Below are 24,055 nucleotides of genomic sequence, written 5' to 3'. Positions count from 1 at the left end.
AGGAGCTCCACACAGTAAGACTGAAGCTCAGTACGTTTCTCACCCACAATTGCTGTTACAGATACTGACTGCAAATACCCACATATAGGATATGCATGCAAAGGCAGGGTCTGTGAAGCTTATACCTATGGTGATGTTATAAATGCAACTCAAAGACAATACTCACAGTGAACAAGAAACACCACATAGGTAGTCAACTGTGCCCACGGATCCTGGCAATCAAACAGGAATACACAAGGCAGTTACAGCAAGGAGTTGGAACTAAACACAAGCACAATAGACAAGGAGCTAGCAAGGAGGAGTGCTTAACTGGAAATCACAGGGCACAGTTGGCAGAAAGCAGGTAGCAAACATATAAGGCAACAGAAGCAAGACAGCGGAATAGAAAGGCAGCAAACTAGGAACTGCAACCAAGGAAACAGGATGAAAGGCAGGTACTGGAAAAGGATATACTGAACAGGAGGCTACAAGGGTATACTAGAATAGATACACCGTTTGGCCACTGACAGCCACGGGCTCAACGAGGACATCTCATAGAGTGCACTGTAAACACACTACATTGACTTAAACTCCCATACTGCTAGCCACTCATGATTGCTACTGGGCAGTATGGTGTACATGTGGATGTTTGAGCAACCTCTATATTCTGCATGCCACCCACCTTTTGCGACAGAGGCCCCTCTGAAACATACATACCACAAACTACTTGTTCGATACCAATATATATGCCATGATATGCTACACCCCTCGGTATGGTGGTACTGGCGTTTCCCCTCCCGCTTTGTGTCAATATTGCATTAACAATGCAGGCAGGGGGACTTTGCTTTCCATTATAACCCGTGATAGTGGTTTCCCTGTCACACTACACCCATTGGTATTAAAATATGACTGTCCCACTCCTTCTTTATTTCGATATTACGTTAACAATGAAGGTAGGGGGATCTTACACTCCGTTATGACTTGTGATGGTGTATCGCCTTGTCACTTAATATGCCACTTTAGCAACCTTTAAAATGAGATACCGTCATGTATCAACACCTGTGTATAGCATCTAACATAGTTTATCACTCCACTGTGTCATGGCCGCCACTGTAACTTATACAGACACATGACCTGTAAACATGAAGTGCTTCCGTGTTTTGAATCGGGCTATGCCCATCGCGCTATATTTTCTCAAACACTGCACCGATTCTGTTCTATCCGGGCCCAGCAGCGATGGGTAGGCTGAAACGGCGATGACACAGGCAGTTTGAAGTAAGTGGCGACAATGGGTACACTGTTATTAATGCTGACTCCTCCATTGACAGGATTAACGGGGGGCTCCGCTGGACCCTCGTGTGTAGTTAAATGCGGCCCCCTGATCGGTTCTTACCGACCCTTTCATGTCCGTCTCCTGTTTTAGACAGACTTTCAACCTCACTGCGGGTAAATCCTTTGCTAGAGAGACCTTCTGTTTTGAGATACCTTTCAGCGTACACAAAGAGCAATGGGCATTATGTGTAATGTTTGGGTCGACTAGATCCACGCTGATCCAGGCGATATTAAGTAACTGACCATCACGGAGATATGGACTTTAAAGCCGACTCCGCTTGAACGGTGTTGACGGGGATTTAAGCGGACCCTGATACATAGCGAAGTGCGGATCATAGACCAGGGCTTACCAGCTTGTACAGTCCACGTCATTTTAAAGGCAGACACTTGTCCTCATGCGGGTTGCTCTTCTGACCAGAAAGACCTTCTGGGTTGTGTTATTTTCACCATACAATACACACGTAGCAATGGGCAAATTTTTTACCTCTTCTACGAGTGCAATATAGCTGGTTTAACCTGCATACATATGTTCCATGCTGTTTCCACCAAATACCGATTGATACAAGGACGACTCCTATCCAATCTCATACATACTCTGGATATCTTTAATAACCCACACTTCCCACTGTTAAACAACAGATAGTGCAACTCAGTCGCATTGAGCCATACAGGCATTATTATAATACACATGACGATGGATAACTCTATCGGTCCCCTTAGACTGGGGCTCAATACAAGTCATTGCCGCAGACCATATACACCTTCTACTTGACGGTCAGCCCTACTCTCTATTTACAATGAATGTTATAACTATCCAGGCTTTTGGCGTACCATTAGAGGTTCTCTAACACCATTATACCTCTCCCCAGCCTTACTTACTATGGCTTCTCCCCTGATGTCAGACCTGCTGGGCACTGTTGACACCTTTTTACTCTAACTATTAGGTGAGTACAATGTTCCAGCCCTTTAGATATCATGTTAGATATGAATGCTACTGCAACCTATTGTTTTTATTGGTTCTAAGACATCCAATTATGGATTTGCCACACTGGTTTTTAGCCACATACTAGCTGCACCTTCACTAGTATGTCACAATGTCACTTTGTGCTCACGGTCACTACAGGGAATGCATTTTTGTCACCTACCTGTGGTAACGGTCTCTTTTGTCTCCCAATTTAGGCAGGAGCAGGTGTTAAACAGGTAGTACAATTTGTGCACCTTTTGTAAACTGACACTTTTTAGGTCATGTTTCTGTAGATAGTAATTTTGATATATACTAGGTCCTGAAGAATCACATGTCCGTGTACTTCAAGCGAGAAACATGTTGGCCACACCTTTCACTTCTTAGTACTGTCTCGTATTTGGAAACTTAAGTTCCAGCGAGGACAGACTAACCTTCATTTTAATTGTGGCAGAGGACCACCAGAATAAATTTGTTTTCCGGTACCTTGTGTCTCATTTTATCCTCACCTACACCATCTACTCTATCCTGGCCCCTTACCCACACTTCACCCATAGACAGTTGGATAAAAGATCTCCGATAAAGAGCCCCTCTTTGAGGTGTGCCCATTGGGTATTGCACCGCCTACCCAACGAGGAGCATTGCCTATGATGAAGCATGACACTCGCAAGGGTGTGTGAGGCCAATATATCCAACACAATGGTTAGCTCTCCACTGAGTACTGCCCTTTACACCTAGTGACCTTCTTCTCCTTCCTTTAGGAACAGCCCAGTCTTCTTTTTGCTGTCTATACTAGAATAGTGCAGGTTCAGGAATCAAGAAAACAAGGTAGCATAGAAGGCAGTGCTGGGGCAGGAACAAAAGCTTTAAGAGTCCAGGTAGCACTGCAGGCAGTGCTGGTTCAAGGAAACAGGAAATAGCTACAGCTCAGGAAACAAGGAGTCAAGAGAGCTGGAACAGGAACAAAGAAGAACTATAGCTCAGTAACTCAAGAAACAAGGTAGCACTGCAGGCATGCTAATTCAGGCACAAGGAATAGCTATAGCTCAGGAATCAATGAACAAGGATTAACTACATCTCAGGAATCACTGGAAACAAGAATATCAAAGGCTCAGGTAACACTGGAAAAAAGGATCTGTCTCACTGGTATACAACTACAATGACCAACATTGGCAGGCTAGCAGCAGCCAGCCACAGGTGAGCGGAATCCCTCCACCCATCCTTGGCCTGCAGGGGTGTAGACAAAGCAGAGAGCAAGGAATTCTAGGTAATAGCGTTTCCAGCATGAGCAGACTGGCTTCCACAAAACCCAGCATGGATTAGGAATGGATGTCAATTCCTAAATGATGTCCACATGCCTGGAAGTCAGGATATGCATATAGGGGAGTGTCTGGAGGCATATTAGAACACTGGGAAGCCCCACAATTCGGCCCCCTGGTGGTGGGCACGAAATCACAGGGAGTAAATTGTGACAATAGGGAAGGGGGGGCCGCATGGCCCCCTTCCCTTGGCCACTATTGGTCCCGGGGACCCCATCCCCCAGGGCTTGGCCATTATTTACATTATTTTTATTTGCAGAGGGGGCCGGGTGGCTCCCATCCCCTGGCCACTTTCAGCCCAGGGGCTCCACCCCCAGCCATTCCTTTTTTTAAATAAAGGGAGGAGTCTGCGTGGCCCCCCTTCCAGGCCTCTTCTGGCCCCAGTGACCCCACCCTCCGGAAGACCCGCCCCCCCTAAATAATAACAAAAGCCCAGGGGAGGTGGTGGTCGCCTCATTAATCAAGGAAACCACGGGGAGGTGGTGGTCCTCGGGGGGGGGACGTGAGGCCCCCCGTTTCAATTATCATAAAGCCCTGGGAAAGTGGTGGTCCCCTAGGCAGCAGAGGGCTCACGTGCCCCCTGCATACAATTATCATAAAGCCCCGGGGAGGTGGCGGTCCCCGGGGCTGCGGGGCCCTCGCAAATTACTCAGTTATTGCCCCTGGGACCTTGCCCACCCGGGTGCTTAAGTACAAGGAAGCACAGGAGCCCGCACTTCGTTTTTTTTTCTCGCCGGATTTGCGCACCCAATGCTTTTTTTGGGCCCAGGGGTTCTTGTGGGGACCCCCTGAGCAGGCCTACGGGGTCAGGGTGTTTCTACCCTGCCCCCTTTTCTTGTTTTTCACCTTTTTTTAAACCTTTTTCTTGTGACTCGGTAACCGAGTCACAAGCAAACAGGAAAACAAAGATGAAAAACAAGAAAAGGGGGCTTATTAGAAACACCCTGACCCCCCTAGGCCTGCTCAGGCCACAGGGACCCCCAGGACAAAAAAAGCATTTTTTTTTTAAAGCAGCCGAATTTGCGCTGGGTGCACAAATCCAGCTGAAAAAAACAAAAAAAACAAAGTGCGGGCTTCCACACATTCTTGTACTTAAGCCCCCGGGTGGGCCAGGTCCACTGTGGACGAGTTAGTATGCTGCACTCCAACGAACCCGGCTAACAAGAAGTAGCGTGGGGAACAGACAGCTACAGTGATAATGAAAGGGGGGTCACCGGTATGCCCAAGCTGGGCACCAAAGCGGTAATTATCTACATATGAAATGAATGCAGAGTGGTGAGAACTGACCCTTGCCCTGAAGAAATTGCCTGAACACATCCCATGGCAATGAAACATGTTGGCCCTCTACGGAGATAGAAGGCAACAGAGTGTCTTTTAATGTAAGCAAACCCACGGCACAGAATAAAAGAGGATAGCTAGTGTAGGTTTAGCTCATTTTTATTGTAAATAGCGTGGTCCTAAAGTCTCAGGTTCCACTTCATTTGGGGTCAGAATCCATAAGCACTAGGAAGATACTTCCTAGCGCTTATATCACCAGTACCTCCACGACTGGTTCACTGTTTGTTCACCATACCTGCACGCTATCTTTTTTTATATTTATTTTGTTATGGTATGGCTTTGCTAATGATGAGAACCTGAGCCCATCGGTTTTACTGAGTCACAAGATGGCTGCCAACACTTCTTGGTTTGAAGTGTTGGCAGCCAATCAGAATGAAGCTCGTGATCAGGAGGATTCGCGGTTCCAACTTGGTCACCATATATCGATATATTTTTTATTTTTAAATTTCTCCGGAAATACTGAACTGATTTACACCATTTTAAAGCATAGAGTGCACTCCGGACCAAATTTGGTGTAATTCCGAGGCAGAAGGGCAGCCGACCTGCTCCTCAGAAGACAGCAAATGTACATGCTGGGATAGCATAAATATAAGCAGATGCAACAATGGATCCTTGTGTCGTGTTTATAAAGGGGAGGAGTAACACCAACCTGTGGAAAACATGGGTCTAAATTGGTTACTAAACAAATATATGGGGTATTTCTTGGTCTACCATATATTGTGTTCTGAAAAATCATCTCAAGATGTCATAACTGTTGTTAGGAAACCTATAATTTGACGTGGTATAAGTGATGTCATTTGGTGAGGTGAGAACACTGTGTATGGAGGTGCTCGACTTATAGTAATTTGAGGGTGGTTTTTTAAGTTAAAATGTAAGTCACAAGTAACACTGTGAACGTAGGTGTGCAATTTATAGTAATTAGATTGTGGTATGTAAATTCTAAATGTAAGTTATAACCATAACTTTAGAATTTCTAATGTTTGTTTAAGTATGATTTGTATGAAAACAATGAAGTTTTCCTAACTATAACTTTTCTTTAACCTTAAGTTATTTTCATGTTGTTATGAAAATGTGTTTCAAATCATAGTATTAAGTGTTATTTATTAAGGTCCTGTTAATTTGAGTGTCATACAGTAAAATGAATGAGAGTGTTGTACAGTTGAGTGGATTATTGTGTAGTGGAATGAATTGCAGTGTAGTACAATGTAGTGGGGTAGAGTGGGAAGCAGTGTAGTAGAGTGGGGTTGTATAGAGTACACTAGTGTCTTGTACAGTGGAGCTGCGTAGAGTGGATGATTGGACAGTGACGTGGAGCGAGGGAAAGTCTCATATAGTGGAGAAGAGTTCAGTAGAGGTGCGTAAAGTAGTATGGAGTAATAATACAGTGTATTACCATGTCATAGAGTGGTGGGGAGTTGATTATGGTCTAGTTGTGTAGCGATTAGCTGAGTAAACTCTTATGAATTGGAGTGGCGTCTCATAGAGTAGAGTGCTATATTATAGAGTATTGAAAAGTGTTGTTTAGTGGAATACAGTATTGCACAATGGAGTGTACGGGAAGGGATTGGACTGTCGAGTTAGATAGCGTAGTATACATGGACAGAGTGAAGTAGAGTCTCGTAGCGACCCATAAAGTGCAGTATAGTTATATAGAGGGCAGTTCTAGAGTATGGAGCAGATTGCGTACACTGGAGAAGCGTAGAGTGCAGTGGCATACATTGTAATGGCGTGAAGTACCGTACAGCGGAATAGCATACAGTGGAGTACTGTACAGTCGAATAGCGTAGGGTGGAGTGCAGAAGGATAGATTAACATGAAGTGGAATAGCGTAGACTGGAGTGTTGTAGAGTGAAGTGCCATACAATGGAATAGTGTACAGTGTAGTGAAGTACAGTGGAGTGGCGTACCGTAGATTGGCGCACAGTGGAGTAGGGTATAGTGGAATGGCGTACAGTGAAGTGGAGCACACTGGAGTGGCGTACAGTGCATTGTGATAAAGTGGAATACCATATAGTGGAGTCACGAAAAAAGGAGTTGTGTCAAATGGAATAGCATAGAATTAAGTGTTTTTAGGTGGTTTAACATACATTTGACTGGCAAACGTGGAGTACCATACAGTGGATTAGTGTAGAGTGCCGAGGCATATAGGGGCATGGCGCACAGTAGAATAGCTTATAATCGAGTAGTATGCAGTGGAGTGGCATAGACTGGATTGACATCCACTGTAGAGTGTACAGTATAGCTGTGTACAGTGGAGCTGCAACTATTGCAGTGACTTACAGTAGAGTTGGGTAGAGTTGAATATGGTGGAGTGTCGCAGAGTGTTTTTTCATCCAAGGGAATAGCGTAGAATGGAATAGTGTACAGTGGAGTGCTGTAGAGTGGGGTGGTGTACAGTAAAATCGCATGCATTGGAGTGCCATACAGTGAAGTAGGGTAGAATTGAGTGTCATAGAGTGGAGTGGCATAAATTGGACTAGCATAGAGTGGGGTGGCGTAGAGTGGAATAGTGTATAGTGGAGTCACATACATTGAAGCCTTGTACAATGGAGTGGTCTACACTGCAGTGGTGTACAGTGGAGTAGGGTAGAGTTGAGTGGTGTACAGTGTAGTGGGGTATGTGTGTTCTAGAAATTTTGGAGGACTGTAGAGTATGCTGTACAGAAAAATGCAAGTCAGCAACTTGCACTTCATTGCGTTTTTGTACATGTACCAAGCAAAGCAGGGCGACACATGGTGGGTTTGCGTAGTTTGGTAAATGTTACGTAAATATTGCATTGCCCTTGCAACACTATGCGTAACGCTAGTGTAGTGCAATAGTATCTCAAATGTGCACCGTAGTGATATATTGTGCCACGGTATACCAGAGTAAGTTAACGATATATCGTGGTACATAGCAGTAACAAGGCAGTGCATAATTGGCTAATGTCTGCCTTTACAAACGTATAAGGCAGCCATAAGTAGTATTTTGGGTTGTTATGGCATAGGGCCGTGAACATAGGTAAGTAGTACATTTTATTGTTGATCACAACCTATTACCATTTGTTTAAAGTGAAAATAGGTATGGGAATGTTTAAATAATTTTCTATGTATTTATTTAACCAGTTGCCACAGTAACATGGTGGTACCTAGCACACCCCTTTGTTTTTTTTTCAAAGATGCAGTTTTTTTTAAAGGTTATGCTGTAGTTTGAAGGTATTATCGCAAAAATGCAGGGACTTTTTTGACATAAAATATGTAAAAAATTGTAAAGACACTAGTATGCCATTTTTGTGAAATATTGTGCATTACATTATTTTTTTCAATTTCTTTACATAACGTTTTTAAATTATTTTTTTAAGGCTCTGTGGTACTACCTTTGTAGTACCTAGGCAGTACCTCAGTACTCTTTAAAAGGTTTTTAAAATATACATAAACTGAAAATTATATTTGTCCACCTATTACTACTGAAAGTAAGTGGTAATATATAGGGAAATCAACTAAAACCTAATATTTATGTTTAAGGCCCTAAGCTAGAACAGCGGCCAAATGGCCTTAAAAGAACATAGCTGCCTACAATTTTTGTAAAGACAATCATTATCCAATCAGATAATGACTTGTCATCGCTATGTGCCGTGGTACTACCTTGAAACAACCGCGCTAACGGATATCACTAAGATTAAAATGCTAATAACGCAAAAAATATTTACCATGTTTAGTCACAACCACAACAAGATTCATCTACACACCACAATCTCCAATCCTGACAAATTTAATCAAAATCCGACTGATCGTTACTGCGCGACGTGAAATACACAAGTCTGTGTAAATGCATTGGAATCTAATATATGTCCATGGCCTTTTTGATCAGTGTGATCAAAGTATGGATTTACTTGATGAGCAAATCATTTTGTTTAATTTTTTGTGTTTATATTGTGTTGATATTTTTTTTCCAAACTGTCTAACAAGACCTAAAATTAAAAATGGAAATGCTGTGCCTGGGAGGGATGTGTTTTTTAATTTTTTTTTTAATAAGCTAGGATTTGAATTGCCTAACTCAAGTATCAAAAAGACATTGATGGGTGGGATACTTCAGTTCATCTAAAGTATTGGTGTAAATATTCGGGCAGCATGTAGTACATAATTTTTTTATATGCCACGCAATACAGACGCCGCCGCCATATTGAAATCCGATAAGTCCCTTCTGCAGTTAAAACAGTCCAACCCCAACTGCCAGAGGGGAACTCACAGAACTGCAGACCAGATTTGGCCTGGTTGGACCTCATCTATGAGTTGCAGCTTAGGCTCAGTGCAAAGGCACTGTTTTTAATGCATGCATGTACTACATAAAGAATACTCCCACTGTCAACATACAGCAAGTATCTACTTGCAGTACAACTTTCAAAATGTTAAACACTTTTAAAAATAAAAAATGACCATTGTAAATAATTTAAATGATTCATAATGGGTTCATTTTAGCGGGCAGCTTTACTTAGAATAGGCAATGGTGTTATAATTCACAGGAATGTATGATTTTTATTGGTGCAAACAAATGGTACTGTTGGCTTTAAATTACTGTACCCTGAAGACATAGTTTAACTATGCAAATTTAATTAAAACCTCTGACCTGTTCCTGGCTCAGCTGGATCAGAAAGTCTTCTGTGCATTGCCTGAAGTTATATCTTCTTTACTTTCATCTCCCCCACCCATCCTCCGAAAAAGATGGCCCCAGGTAATAGGACTTAGGGTTGGGGAGAAGGCAAAATAAATTTAGGAATGAAAGGAAAACTCAAAAGCTGATTTTCACAAGTTCTCATGGCTTGTTGCTAAAGCAACTTTACAGGAAAGACACAGAAACCAAAGGCAAATGTTAAAAACCCCACAAACTGAAATCCAAATTTGCAGGCCTCCATATGGAGGCCTTGTTAATGTCTTAAAATGCTCAGAAATGTATTCTGTGTTAATGTTTTCAACTGCAATGTTAAACTTTGAATTTTGATGCACTATCCTTTAATTGGTTACTGCAGATTTCTTTCGAGCTGACCTCCAATGGCCTAATCACGAGACCATCTTTAATTCTGATGGGGTCAGTAATGACACCTACCAGCCTCATCGGATTTCCAGAATCCCTGAAAACATCCATTTACCTCCGCTCCTACCTGCAGCTAAAGCGGCTCAAAATCTCTGTGCAAAACACTGGGGGAGAATGGTGGTCAACTAGCGCATTGGGATTATATGAATATCCATCCCCTGCAAATTGAGGAATATTAATTTTTTTAAAGGTTGTTATTTCTGCCACCTTGTGCAGCAAACACCATCGTACACAATGAGGTCAACCTGCAATTTCTAGATGACCCCCCCCTGGTCAAACCCCTGTTATTATGGATATCATTGTGGGCTAAGGATGAGGTTAGTTTTGCCAGAAACATTATCCTCGATTGCTTAACAATGGATAAAGCCCTAAACATACAGTGGTTATCCTATACCAACTCGCTTTTGGGCGAATTGTGCAACTTGTCTGTTTGGGCTGATACCAACAAGTTCATGTTACTTAACAGGAATAAGATCAAACAAACCTTTCTCCAATCTAGGCTCGTTAAACGCGATCTGGACAACGAGAAAAAACGCCAGTGATTTTTTTTTATAATGCCCTGGACAAGGAAGTGGGGGCAAACCACTATTTGACTTATGTAAATATTACTCAACACTGTTTTGTGTTGACAAGACTGAGATGCGGCATTGTGCATCATTTAGTCGCTTTTCACAAATGAGGATGAGATCCCCTGATGCAAGTGTGTGCCCTTGTCATAGCCACAGTAAACAAAGTACTCTGCATTTTTTACTATTTTGTAAAATGTACCAGAATCCGCAGGCCCACTTCAAGAAACCAATGCTTATTGCCCAGAACATTTTGACGCATGGAAAAGCTCTGAACTTTTTGGTCTCACAAGATAGCATCCATGTGTGTTATAATGTTGCACTATTTATAATGAATGCTATTAAAATTAGGAAATCACACAGTAATAGCTAAAGGTGATTTACCAAAAGGTCCTGGAAGGGTGAATTTATGACATGCTCATAATATTGATTGCAGTACCCACCTATCATATTATCTGTACATAATTTTTTTTATATGTTTTAAATACTTGTCTCATTTAATATTTTATATATATTATGGATTCATCAATGTATGTTCATATGAAATGTGTGATTTTAGCTTTGTACTTTTATGGTTTTATTTTTTATACATCCGAATAAAGTTTATGAACGAACGAACTAGCGCAGTTAGACCCGGGATTACCACTTCCATCGGTAATTCCTAATTTTTCAGGGGAACCTCAGGATTTGCTGGGTTGTCACCACTAATTCTGCACCCCCAGAATTACTTGGACCCTTAGTAAGTTTGAGGTGTGGAGTTTTTTTGTAAAGCTGCCTGCACTTCAGTTGCCCACTGGCACTTAGAATGTAATGGTGCAGTGGTCACCAGTTACCCAGCATTCTCCATCTGCCCTGTAATTGCCATGCGTAACCTGTTTCCTAGGAATGCAACTTGTTCTAAGATGACTTTGGTAAGGAAGTTCAAAATATTGAATGCTCTGACCTGTGCTCTTACAGTGGGTCATGAGTAGAACAAACATTGCAGACCATTTTCCAAAGCATGTAAAATTGAACTGCATAGGGATTTTACTAAAGGACCCCCAAAATGTATAATTTAGTCATCCACGACTGCATGCGTAAATTTACTCCAGTGCGTTACAAATGCAAAGATTGTGCATAGTATGGGAACAATAACTTTAACATTTATAAAACGATGCTTATATACTGATATGATCATCATTAGGCAAATAGTATTACAAAGGGCCCGCCAGTTCCCAGTTAGCCAGCAGATAGCATGAAAAAGAGGTCTGTTTCAGAAAAAGTCAAACATTCAATGATTTGGACCTGCCTCTGCACAGAGATTAAATTGGTGTGCTAGAATTTGTAGGTATTTCCCAGGTAATAATAGGTAATTTATTAATCTGCTACGATCTGTCGGAGTTGATTTTTATTAAAATGTAATTTTTTGCTCCATTTTGTTTTTCAAGCATGGTTTTATTTTGTTTAGGTCTACAGTGTGGACTGGAGCCTAACAAGAGGGGAGCAGTTGGTTGTTTCTGGCTCTTGGGATCACACAGCCAAAGTGGTAAGCTTATTAAATAAATATTTACTCATTCAGTGTAGTGTAATGTTACTGTGGAGGTCACCTCGTCTAATCTGATGAGTGGGTTTGGCTTAGGCATTGTCACTGTGTGTGGCGATATGAAAAAGGCATAACTGTTAACAACCAGATTTCAATTTTGGGTATTCTGAACACAATTTTGAGAAGGAAAAACATTTTTCAACATCCTTTTCATAAACATCTTAGGAGCTGCACTGTCCAATTTATTGATTTGCACTCTCGAATTGATACTCCTGTGCCTACCTTCAATTCTATTCCTGCACCCTCTTTCTCTGCTGGTCTCATTGTTGCATGGAGTCTGCTCAGGAACAGAACTATGCTTGGGATCATACACCAGCAGGCATGTAGGGACTTAGTCATCATACCACTTCATTATCTATGAGCCTGAGTCCAACTAGCTATAGTGCCTAACTTGCCCTCCTAACCCTATCAGAGAAACAAGTGAATTGGCACCCCAGAACACAACGCTCTCATTCCTCTCATGGATCGCTGTAACAGAACACCCTTTCACTTATACTCGTCCACAATAAATACACAAAAGACACGAAGGACGTTTAGAATATTTATTCAAACAATTGTGTCCTAAAATGCAGTGTTCGGGCACAATTATGAAACAAATGCCTACTAAAAATACTGCTAGCATGGTCAATAAACCATATATCATAAAAAGCCCTGTCATGTCATAAGACAGAATATCCTAAATCCCCTCCCTTCTACTGAAGCTAGACAACTATATATAAAGGTATCTGGAATTAGTGGCGGACCCCGTACCTTAGCATACACAGATGGATGTTCTACATCTTTGTTGATGTAACAATCTTGTCCCAGAACCTTTGCTCAAATGTGTGTGTTTAAACTCTTGTACTCAATTATATGACTAGACATGTGTGCTCATAAACAGCAGCTGCATTCTCATGTAGTGTCTAGGAGCTAGTGCCTAACCAGAGAGAATAACAAGGGGCATTGTGGTTTGACCTTGTCTATGATGTTCAGACTAAATCCCATGAAAAGAACAGAACACAAAAACATATGCAGGTTTCGTGTGAAAGTACAATGTGACAAAATAGCAAGCATGTTTATATAGCAACGTGTGCAAAAGAAAATTCGGCTTCCAACATGCACAATTAGGCTAATATAGGGAAAACTACATTGGGCCATGCAGAAAACACATGACACCATCCAATAGACATTCTGCCACTTAGTTACTTTACAGAATAGTTTTTAATATCTGATGCCCTTCAGTGTCCTTGAAAGTTATGCATAGGTAGTCACTGGGCATGTATATGTATCCAGTACGTGATGATATACCCTTCCCCACCGAAGGGCATCAGACATTGAAAACTATTCTGTAAAGTAAAAAGGTTGCACTATCAGGCGCGAAGAATGGGAATTCGGTATTGAAGACATCAAATTTAAGAGAAGAACTGAATATAGAATGTGTGGGTGCATTCTATATTCAGTTCTTCTCTTAAATTTGATGTCTTCAATACCGAATTCCCATTCTTCGCGCCTGATACTGCAACCTTTTCTTTCAAATAGTTGTGCATTGTGGCATAAATAGTTTATTTCAGCTGGCCAACACAGTTTATGGTTAGCATGCCTTTATAACACCTGCTTGGTTCAGGTCTGCTCACACTATGCAACGGTCTGCATTAGATATGTGGAAAAAGACTCCATATGTATGCTGAGATGTGTTGCAGTTGACCCACACAAGTTTCTTTTACATGTGCTTCGGGAACACCTATCCAAACCAAACTGCTCCCTGTGTCCTACCACATCCATGAGAAATTAGCTAAACAAATTATTATGCATCAGTATAGAGCCTTAGTGACCAGGAGCTGTACAAAGTTCTTTGCAACCCATCATGCTACCAATGCACCTTATTCATGCCCTTACCCCCTTCAGTGTGGAGGTTACCTATTCAGGCATATTCAGTGGCTACCAGCAGTGGTGGGCATGGTAAAAGCCCAAAGGTAAACAGCTATTTTATCCCTTAAGATGGAAGATTTGATCCAGTCAGTTTGAGCCAAGAGGATATATATTCCTCCTCCTTGGAGAAACTCCTGCACAACATGGCTTCATCTTCCTGTAACAGAACACCGAAAGGGTGTTCTGTTACAGCGATCCCTGAGAGGATCAAGAGCGTTGTGTTCTGGGGTGCCAATTCACTTGTTTCTCTGATAAGGTTAGGAGGGAAAGTTAGGCACTATAGCTAGTTGGACTCAGGCTCATAGATAATGAAGTGGTATGATGACTAAGTCCCTACATGCCGATGGTGTATGATCCCAAGCGTTGTTCTGTTCCTGAGCAGACTCCATGCAACAATGAGACCGGCATAGAAAGAGGGTGCAGGAATAGAATTGAAGGAAGGCACAGGAGTATCAATTAGAGAGTGCAAATCAATAAATTGGACAGTGCAACTCCTAAGATGTTTAAGTACACGTCACTGGGTGGTCGAGATGCCGGGTGCTTGATTTTTTTCAAGCCAAGGGGACAGTGGAGTAAAACTCAGCTCATCATTTGGGTGCCAGGATTCCAAGATTCACATGGAGAAGGGATGTACCCAGTTCATAATTTGAGTCGGTGGTCTTCCGTTGCCCCGCACCAGCACTTAATTGTCAGCACCAGAATTTATGAGAGCTGCCACTTAGTGGAGGTGTTTGTATAATTTAGAGAGGAACTTAACAGCAATTGTTTATTAATTCAGTATGCATTAAAACAACTCATACCTGCCGCCCAAGCTATTTTATAGCTTTGAGGGCTTGGAATAGTCTGAATTGTCACACTTGTAGCAGTGTGCTGGTTAGTAGTTCTGCAGGCACAGTCATTGGCAACGCTGACTGTGGCAATGGGTGGATCATGCTGCAGATGCCTCCTGACTAGAGCCCTGGCACTTATTATTTACAAATAAAGCACAGTATGCACCCTCCTAACTGTTCACCCTCGGTGGTGGCGGAGCCGCTGTCCTGCTGGGTACATAAATAGTTGGAAAGGAGAAGATCCTTCAACTCCACCAACACTGTTCGCTATTGAGCAATTATAGCATTTGCAAGAGTAGGAGAAAGTAGGCATGGTTCCCTAAGCCGCCAAAACTGCTGTTGCATCACCAGTAGCCATGGTCACAGCAAGGCGCATATTTCGCAATCTCCATGTGTGGACATGTTCCCTATGGTGTTCCATTCATATTGGCCTCTTGCTCCACTGCCTGGTCAATCACAACAGATCTTTAATACCTTAATGGTGAATCTTCTTTAAATCTTGGAGACTTCAAAGCAACGTATCTTCAACCCCTTTAGGGCCTGAGCATCCTACTAGTCGTGCAGCAGTCCATCTGCTGTAGACACCAGATGGTGCTACAGTTTTATTTAGGGGTTCACTGTTAGGATCAGTTAGGTACATGGTTTGCTCTTTTAACTCCAACAATGTTGACTTGGTCAGGCCTTGGGTTGAAAAGGCCAAACCCCTCTCCTTTACGATTGTTTTGGGCAGTAACCTGGATGGCATACCATGTCTGTTTCTGACATTTCAGTGCTTCTCCATTCAGTTTCACCAGTCCTGGGTGCTTCTAATCACCCTAAGTAAATGGCCTGTGGTCAGACCAAATGTTTTCCACATCATAAACAGACAGGGCTACGATTATAAAGTTGATCAAAGTAAGACCAAACATACTAGACAATTTCCTAAAGGGTGTAGTAGGTTTGGAATTAGCCACCGGCCGAACCACCAATGCCTAAATATCTCCACAACCAGGGCTCGAGTAGGGGTACCACGCGGGTGGACAGCGTCCCCTCACTTATTTTACCGGGTGGACGCCATCCCCCCTGCCCCAAAGCTGGACTTTAAATGATGGCGCCGTTACTTGCCCGCACGGCCGCCCTGTCATCTCCCAAGTACAGGGATTCAGCCAGCAACGCTTCTCGGCTGGTCCCCGTCTCTGGACAGGAAGGATTTCTCACACCAGGAAAAAAAGGCTGCAGGCTGTCCCACATTAGACCCACGTCCCTCTTCGTGCACTTTACTCGACAGATCAGCTCTGCACTGAGCTCACGGTGCTCATGCTAGCTCGCAGTTCATGAATACTCAGCTTTCTTGAAGTCAGAGTTTCAAACTTTCAGTCCTGTTGCTTCAAGGCTATTGTGTCATCCCTAAATACCGACACCTTTCTGACAACTGCCTTTCTGGTTTAGGGAAGTGAACTTTACCCCGGTCTCTAGAGTTTCTGTGTGGGCCCCACCACTCCTTCCGGTTAAGGTCACGACTTCTGCGAGCTAAAGAGGCCTTTTCCAGACTCACCTCTTTGCCCCCTTCCAGTTCCCCTCCCACTTTGTCCTGGGTTATTTTTGGCCTTGTAGAGACATCTCTAGTGCTCTGGGCTGCCGGTCCCCTCTGTTCTATGGAGGCATTTTTGTTTGTAAGAGGGTTTGTAACAGGGTTCCTATTTGCAAGGTTTATGAGGTAGCTATCATTAAATACTAGGCCGTCATTACGTGTCCCTGTATTAGGTGAAGTGTTGATCGCACCTGATAAATAATGGTACAATGGAATATGTATTTATCTGGAGAGGTGAATAGTCGATATTTCAAGTTGCTTTCCCTAAAATGTGACATCATGTAGATTTTGTTGCTTACTACACCAAAATACGCATGGTGCGGTAATGTCAGGTCATTTGGCTCTCTTTTAAATAGCCTGGTTTGCTATTGCTCGTCACAACTTCCTGTAATAAAAGGGGACTACCTTTTGTGACGTCACTTCCTGCCGTGACGTCACTTCCGGGGACACCACTTAACCTGGAGCGTCCCCCCACTTCTTTTTTTAGGACTTGAGCCCTGTCCACAACAAAGATGACATTGTTCCTGACAAGCCTTCAACTCAGTCAATGAAGGTGAATGCAGCCTCTTTAAAGGGGATGTGATCCCCTTGAACATGGACTAGTTGGGCAGTGAAAGCAAGCTTTATACATCTGGTGTATTTCCTGGACATGAACGTTAAGGCCATATTATCGAGGTAGAGGTTGCAAATGTGGAATATAGCCAACCCTTTCAGAGATCTCCTGTCAAAGTACTTCCAGTGTGAGTTCAAGCTCTGGGCAAAGATGCTCCGAAGCACAGGCCTCTAATGTCGAAGTACTTGATTGATCCTGCTTCCAGCACCATATGTGTATGTTTCACCATCGGGAAACAAGATTCATTGATGTCTTTGTACTTGAAATAATAGGTTCGAGATAAGGTCAACAACGCTCCACCACTCACTGGCCTACATGCCAACTCACACGGCGCCACCGTGTGTCATGCGATTTTGGCATCGCTTCACACTGTGAGGAGCCTAAATAACATGGTGGCTGGAAAAAAGAGCTGAAAACCAACGTAAACAGTGGATTTTCAGCTCATTCTCGGAGGCTGAAAGCAGCCGATGTCCATTTAGAGGTGTGAAAACACCCCAGGACATCGAAGACAGCGTCAATGACCCTTTGTTTTTATTTTTCTGGGAGAGGGTGCCAAGGGGGGACTTGATGAGGGCCAGAGTGCCTCTTTAGCAGGAGGCCCCGCCTCCTCCTCACATGGTGGAATCAGTTCATAAGTTAGCAGGTATTCACTGGGATCCCTTGACAGATGAGGCCCTCCCGTAGAATGCATAAGAAACTGTGCAATATTAATTGCTGGGTTCCATGCAGACAGCAGTGGGCAGATTGTTGTAAATAGGATAGTAATTGATGACAGGATACTTCTAGATGATTACATGTAGATTTATTGTAGGACACAGCCGAGTACACAAACCTCGCCAGCTGACCAGACCACCAACTGACACTAGTGGAATTCTCCAGGTGGAAGTAAGAACATACATAGGCATTGTAGTGAAAACACAAAGAAAGGACTAAGACAAATGACAACCATATTACATGAAGAATCAATGTACAACACAGATCCACACTTCTCTAAGCATCTAAGGCTTGTGTCTTGTCAGTGTGTTTCAGATTGTGTCCAGTAGATGGCGCTGTGTCATGCAGCATTCAATGCACTGAGCAGCACTGGCCCTTAAGTCACTTCCATATTTCTCAATGCATTGTGATTTGTGCAAGTTATACATAAGTGGTATGGGTGTGTGCGCTCACGTTTTCTGTTGAAATGGCTTTGTGAAGTAAAAATAAAAGCAACAGCAACAAATAGTGGATGATACATCTGGGATTGTTTGGGATTGCTTGCAAGGATTTGTTTTAAAACAGGTTTTAGGAACATTGTTCAGCACTTTTGCACTGGTGCACAAATACGGCTAATAATTGTAAATATTACTTATACCAAAACTTTCGCGACCCACCAGAATTCCGCTCACATCTCCCCATGGGGTCCCACTCTGTTACAGAATCTAACCTTACGTCCTTCCGAGGTTGATAAAATGAAGGCCGGATTATGCCGTCGTGATGCGCAACGGGTGTTGGCTGACACAAGAACCCGGGGTATTCAGGTGTGCCGAGGTTTCCTTCATTTTTAGGGGCTGGATGCACTATTTTTCTATTTCTGTCGAAGATCTGAGCAGGTCTCTAATTCTTTAGCTTTCTTCCATTTTGCCGTAGCTGCACAGTCCCTGTTCAAACCTTGTATCCCATTCCTTTCACACCCTGCTTTAGTAATTTATTCCACCCCTACATGTCTCTACGTACGCACGCTTCGATACGAAAGCCAAACTATCCACTCAAACCCGTTGTTTCCCCTTTTCCTATTTGCCCATCTCTCTCTGATTCTGAAATTAATCACGCAAATATATTTAATGTCTTTTGACTGCTCTGTTTTTCAGTGGGATCCTGCAGTTGCACGTTCGTTGTGCACTTTTACGGGCCACCAAGGAGTCATATACAGCACAATATGGTCCCCGCACATCCCAGGTTGTTTTGCTTCGGCTTCAGGTACGAGTTGCTGGATTGTGGAGAAGTGGACGCTTCTAAAATTGAAGTTTTAAGTGTATTTCAAATTGTTGTCAGTAGATGGCGCTGTGCCATAGGGAGTTAGATGCGTTTACCATTAAGTAGGAGGATATGCTGTAGATAGGAATTGTTCGATTACTTTCATGGGGCTTCTGAACATTATTTAATCTTATGCGTATTTTACTGAAACTGAGTAAGTGAGTTGTAAACTCTAGCCTGCTGCTAGTAAACCAAGGAAACCGCGAGTTGGCAGCCAGGTGCTCGTGTGTTAGGTAGGCACAGCCTTACTGTGTAAGTTTAGTAACTATAACTGGCAAATTACAGTGTTTTTTCAATGTTAGTCCTATTTCCTTTCTACACCTAATTATAATGCCACTTTAACCTTTGTTTTTGTCAGTGAATAACTGTTTTTTTTTAAAAAAGTTAAGACAAGATTGTATTACCATACCTCACTATAATGTCACCTTAACCTTTGCTTTTTTTCGGTGGCCAGGCACTCGACAGCCAACCCCCAAATCCTACCAGGTACTGCCTTTGCCGCCAACCCTCATTTTCTTTACTTACATTTTTTTTGTTCATGCTGGACTCTCGACTGTCTATCGTGTGAGTCCTATGGGACATCAGGCAGGGCGAGCTGGGTTCTGTGGGACCGTGTTGACCCACCCCCCATATTATTTCTTTTTGTCCCATTGGAGAATGCGTGGTCTCAGATCTGGGACCCCCATGGGACTCAGGGTATCCTTACTTGTCCCCTTCTGTATGTTTATAAAAATATTTTCAGGACTCTGGGATCTAGGGGCAAATGTATCAAAATACCTATTTACGATTCTTAAATAGCGATTTTTAGAGAATCGCTATTTGAGAATTGCAAAATGGTGTGTATATAAAAATTCGCAATTTTTTAGCGATTTCTTAAAATTCCTTAATTGCGATTAGCAAATTGCTAATCGCAATTAAGGAATAATTTCCCATTAATTTCTATGGGCCAGGAGGCCCATAGGAAGGAATGAGAAGTTATTCACAATTTGCTAATCGCAAATTGAGAATCATTTCAAGGGTGCAAGGGTGTCTTAAGGGCACCCTGCTGCACCCCTGAAATTTATATGTGTGCGCATATGGCGCACATACATGCCCTAAGGGCATGTATGATCGCCACATGGCACCTTTACAAATGCCAAAAAGTACATTTGTAAAAGAATTCGACTTGATTGCTTCTTACATAGCATTTAAGGAATCACAATTTGCGATTCCTTAAATGCTTACGCAATATTAAGGAATCGCAAAATTTGCAATTCCTTAATATTGCGATGCGTTTTAGATGATACATTGCATTTTCCAATTTTTTGGTCGCAAACGCTGCTTTTTACCGATTCGCAGCGTTTGCGACAAAAAATCGTTTGATACATCTGCCCCCAAGTCCCCGGGTCCTGTAAAGGCGACCATAACACTTTTCTTTATGTTACGATTGCCAGTCCACATTGCTTGGGCATGCAGTACTCCACTGGCCCAACCATTCAGAATTAAATTCTTTGTATTTTTTTCTAGTGCAAGTCCCCGGCATCAGATATATATTCATTTTTAACCATAATATCCCTAAAACAACTGCACAGAATTACAGCGAATCACAAAACGCACACTTTCTGAGTAAAGATCTAGATTTCTGCCAAATTTGGTGTAATTTCCATTCAGCCGATTACTCTGCATTGTTGTCAAAATTTGCCTATGTTAATTGCAGAGGGAAAAATTGTTTTGGGATCCTCACCCTTTTTCTTGGCCCCGCTGAGGTAGATGAACTTTTTCTTGGAAACGTTTTTTGAAGATTCGTCAAATGGCGCCAAGTTATTAACAACAAAAAATGCTCTTTCTATGGAAAGTCTGACCTAACTGTAACTGCTTTATATATATATATATATATATATATCAAAGAGCAATGCGCCAAGCGCTTAGGGAGGGCTGCCCATGACACATCCACCATCCGGCCTTTAAAATTGTCCCGATGTCCTCTCAGCCCCTCTCCCTGTTAAAAAGAAGTCCGACGCGTTTCGGGGCCAACACGCCCCTTCTTCATGGACGTTTGTTAACCACATTGCACGGCAGCTCACCAACTCGACTGAAACGCATTTTGTTTCAATCTGTGCCGCCCTGAGTGGGTGTGGCTGATGACATTGCTGCAGCCAGGCCTGCTGGTTGCTGTAGTTCCGTTGTCGGCGAGTCTGTAGTTTTACCTTAAGTAGGTGCGCAATCCGGTATTGATTCATCTCAATGTGTTGTTTACCTTGAGTTGCAGGTTGGAGGGTGGGTTGCGAGGTCATGATTATTGTAACGATGTGTCACGCTGTAGGTGCGGGGATTCGTGTCCCTGCAGCAGTCTTCACCGGCTCCTGCATTCCAGATAGACGGCGAGGTGGAGCCCCTCCCCCGGTTATGGCTAACCGTGAGTAATGTCAAAGAGCAATGCGCCAAGCGCTTAGGGAGGGCTGCCCATGACACATCCACCATCCGGCCTTTAAAATTGTCCCGATGTCCTCTCAGCCCCTCTCCCTGTTAAAAAGAAGTCCGACGCGTTTCGGGGCCAACACGCCCCTTCTTCATGGACGTTTGTTAACCACATTGCACGGCAGCTCACCAACTCGACTGAAACGCATTTTGTTTCAATCTGTGCCGCCCTGAGTGGGTGTGGCTGATGACATTGCTGCAGCCAGGCCTGCTGGTTGCTGTAGTTCCGTTGTCGGCGAGTCTGTAGTTTTACCTTAAGTAGGTGCGCAATCCGGTATTGATTCATCTCAATGTGTTGTTTACCTTGAGTTGCAGGTTGGAGGGTGGGTTGCGAGGTCATGATTATTGTAACGATGTGTCACGCTGTAGGTGCGGGGATTCGTGTCCCTGCAGCAGTCTTCACCGGCTCCTGCATTCCAGATAGACGGCGAGGTGGAGCCCCTCCCCCGGTTATGGCTAACCGTGAGTAATGTCAAAGAGCATAACCGTGACATTACTCACGGTTAGCCATAACCGGGGGAGGGGCTCCACCTCGCCGTCTATCTGGAATGCAGGAGCCGGTGAAGACTGCTGCAGGGACACGAATCCCCGCACCTACAGCGTGACACATCGTTACAATAATCATGACCTCGCAACCCACCCTCCAACCTGCAACTCAAGGTAAACAACACATTGAGATGAATCAATACCGGATTGCGCACCTACTTAAGGTAAAACTACAGACTCGCCGACAACGGAACTACAGCAACCAGCAGGCCTGGCTGCAGCAATGTCATCAGCCACACCCACTCAGGGCGGCACAGATTGAAACAAAATGCGTTTCAGTCGAGTTGGTGAGCTGCCGTGCAATGTGGTTAACAAACGTCCATGAAGAAGGGGCGTGTTGGCCCCGAAACGCGTCGGACTTCTTTTTAACAGGGAGAGGGGCTGAGAGGACATCGGGACAATTTTAAAGGCCGGATGGTGGATGTGTCATGGGCAGCCCTCCCTAAGCGCTTGGCGCATTGCTCTTTGACATTACTCACGGTTAGCCATAACCGGGGGAGGGGCTCCACCTCGCCGTCTATCTGGAATGCAGGAGCCGGTGAAGACTGCTGCAGGGACACGAATCCCCGCACCTACAGCGTGACACATCGTTACAATAATCATGACCTCGCAACCCACCCTCCAACCTGCAACTCAAGGTAAACAACACATTGAGATGAATCAATACCGGATTGCGCACCTACTTAAGGTAAAACTACAGACTCGCCGACAACGGAACTACAGCAACCAGCAGGCCTGGCTGCAGCAATGTCATCAGCCACACCCACTCAGGGCGGCACAGATTGAAACAAAATGCGTTTCAGTCGAGTTGGTGAGCTGCCGTGCAATGTGGTTAACAAACGTCCATGAAGAAGGGGCGTGTTGGCCCCGAAACGCGTCGGACTTCTTTTTAACAGGGAGAGGGGCTGAGAGGACATCGGGACAATTTTAAAGGCCGGATGGTGGATGTGTCATGGGCAGCCCTCCCTAAGCGCTTGGCGCATTGCTCTTTGACATTACTCACGGTTAGCCATAACCGGGGGAGGGGCTCCACCTCGCCGTCTATCTGGAATGCAGGAGCCGGTGAAGACTGCTGCAGGGACACGAATCCCCGCACCTACAGCGTGACACATCGTTACAATAATCATGACCTCGCAACCCACCCTCCAACCTGCAACTCAAGGTAAACAACACATTGAGATGAATCAATACCGGATTGCGCACCTACTTAAGGTAAAACTACAGACTCGCCGACAACGGAACTACAGCAACCAGCAGGCCTGGCTGCAGCAATGTCATCAGCCACACCCACTCAGGGCGGCACAGATTGAAACAAAATGCGTTTCAGTCGAGTTGGTGAGCTGCCGTGCAATGTGGTTAACAAACGTCCATGAAGAAGGGGCGTGTTGGCCCCGAAACGCGTCGGACTTCTTTTTAACAGGGAGAGGGGCTGAGAGGACATCGGGACAATTTTAAAGGCCGGATGGTGGATGTGTCATGGGCAGCCCTCCCTAAGCGCTTGGCGCATTGCTCTTTGACATTACTCACGGTTAGCCATAACCGGGGGAGGGGCTCCACCTCGCCGTCTATCTGGAATGCAGGAGCCGGTGAAGACTGCTGCAGGGACACGAATCCCCGCACCTACAGCGTGACACATCGTTACAATAATCATGACCTCGCAACCCACCCTCCAACCTGCAACTCAAGGTAAACAACACATTGAGATGAATCAATACCGGATTGCGCACCTACTTAAGGTAAAACTACAGACTCGCCGACAACGGAACTACAGCAACCAGCAGGCCTGGCTGCAGCAATGTCATCAGCCACACCCACTCAGGGCGGCACAGATTGAAACAAAATGCGTTTCAGTCGAGTTGGTGAGCTGCCGTGCAATGTGGTTAACAAACGTCCATGAAGAAGGGGCGTGTTGGCCCCGAAACGCGTCGGACTTCTTTTTAACAGGGAGAGGGGCTGAGAGGACATCGGGA

The 24,055-nt window shown here is 43.9% G+C and overlaps 1 protein-coding gene across 1 annotated transcript in view; it reads left to right on the top strand.

Annotated features, from left to right (window-relative positions):
* The window catches only part of PEX7 (peroxisomal biogenesis factor 7), a 1,199,560-nt gene that overhangs the window by 137,499 nt on the left and 1,038,006 nt on the right, over positions 1–24,055 (top strand). The window contains exons 4-5 of the mRNA XM_086927402.1: positions 12,014–12,091; positions 18,917–19,025. Coding sequence (XP_086783528.1) covers positions 12,014–12,091; positions 18,917–19,025 — 187 coding nt within the window. The remainder of the gene's footprint in view (positions 1–12,013; positions 12,092–18,916; positions 19,026–24,055) is intronic.

The sequence above is a fragment of the Lissotriton vulgaris genome, chromosome 6 (assembly GCF_964263255.1).
Source record: "Lissotriton vulgaris chromosome 6, aLisVul1.2, whole genome shotgun sequence".
Lineage (NCBI taxonomy): Eukaryota > Metazoa > Chordata > Amphibia > Caudata > Salamandridae > Lissotriton > Lissotriton vulgaris.
This window is presented reverse-complemented; position numbering and strand designations above follow the sequence as displayed.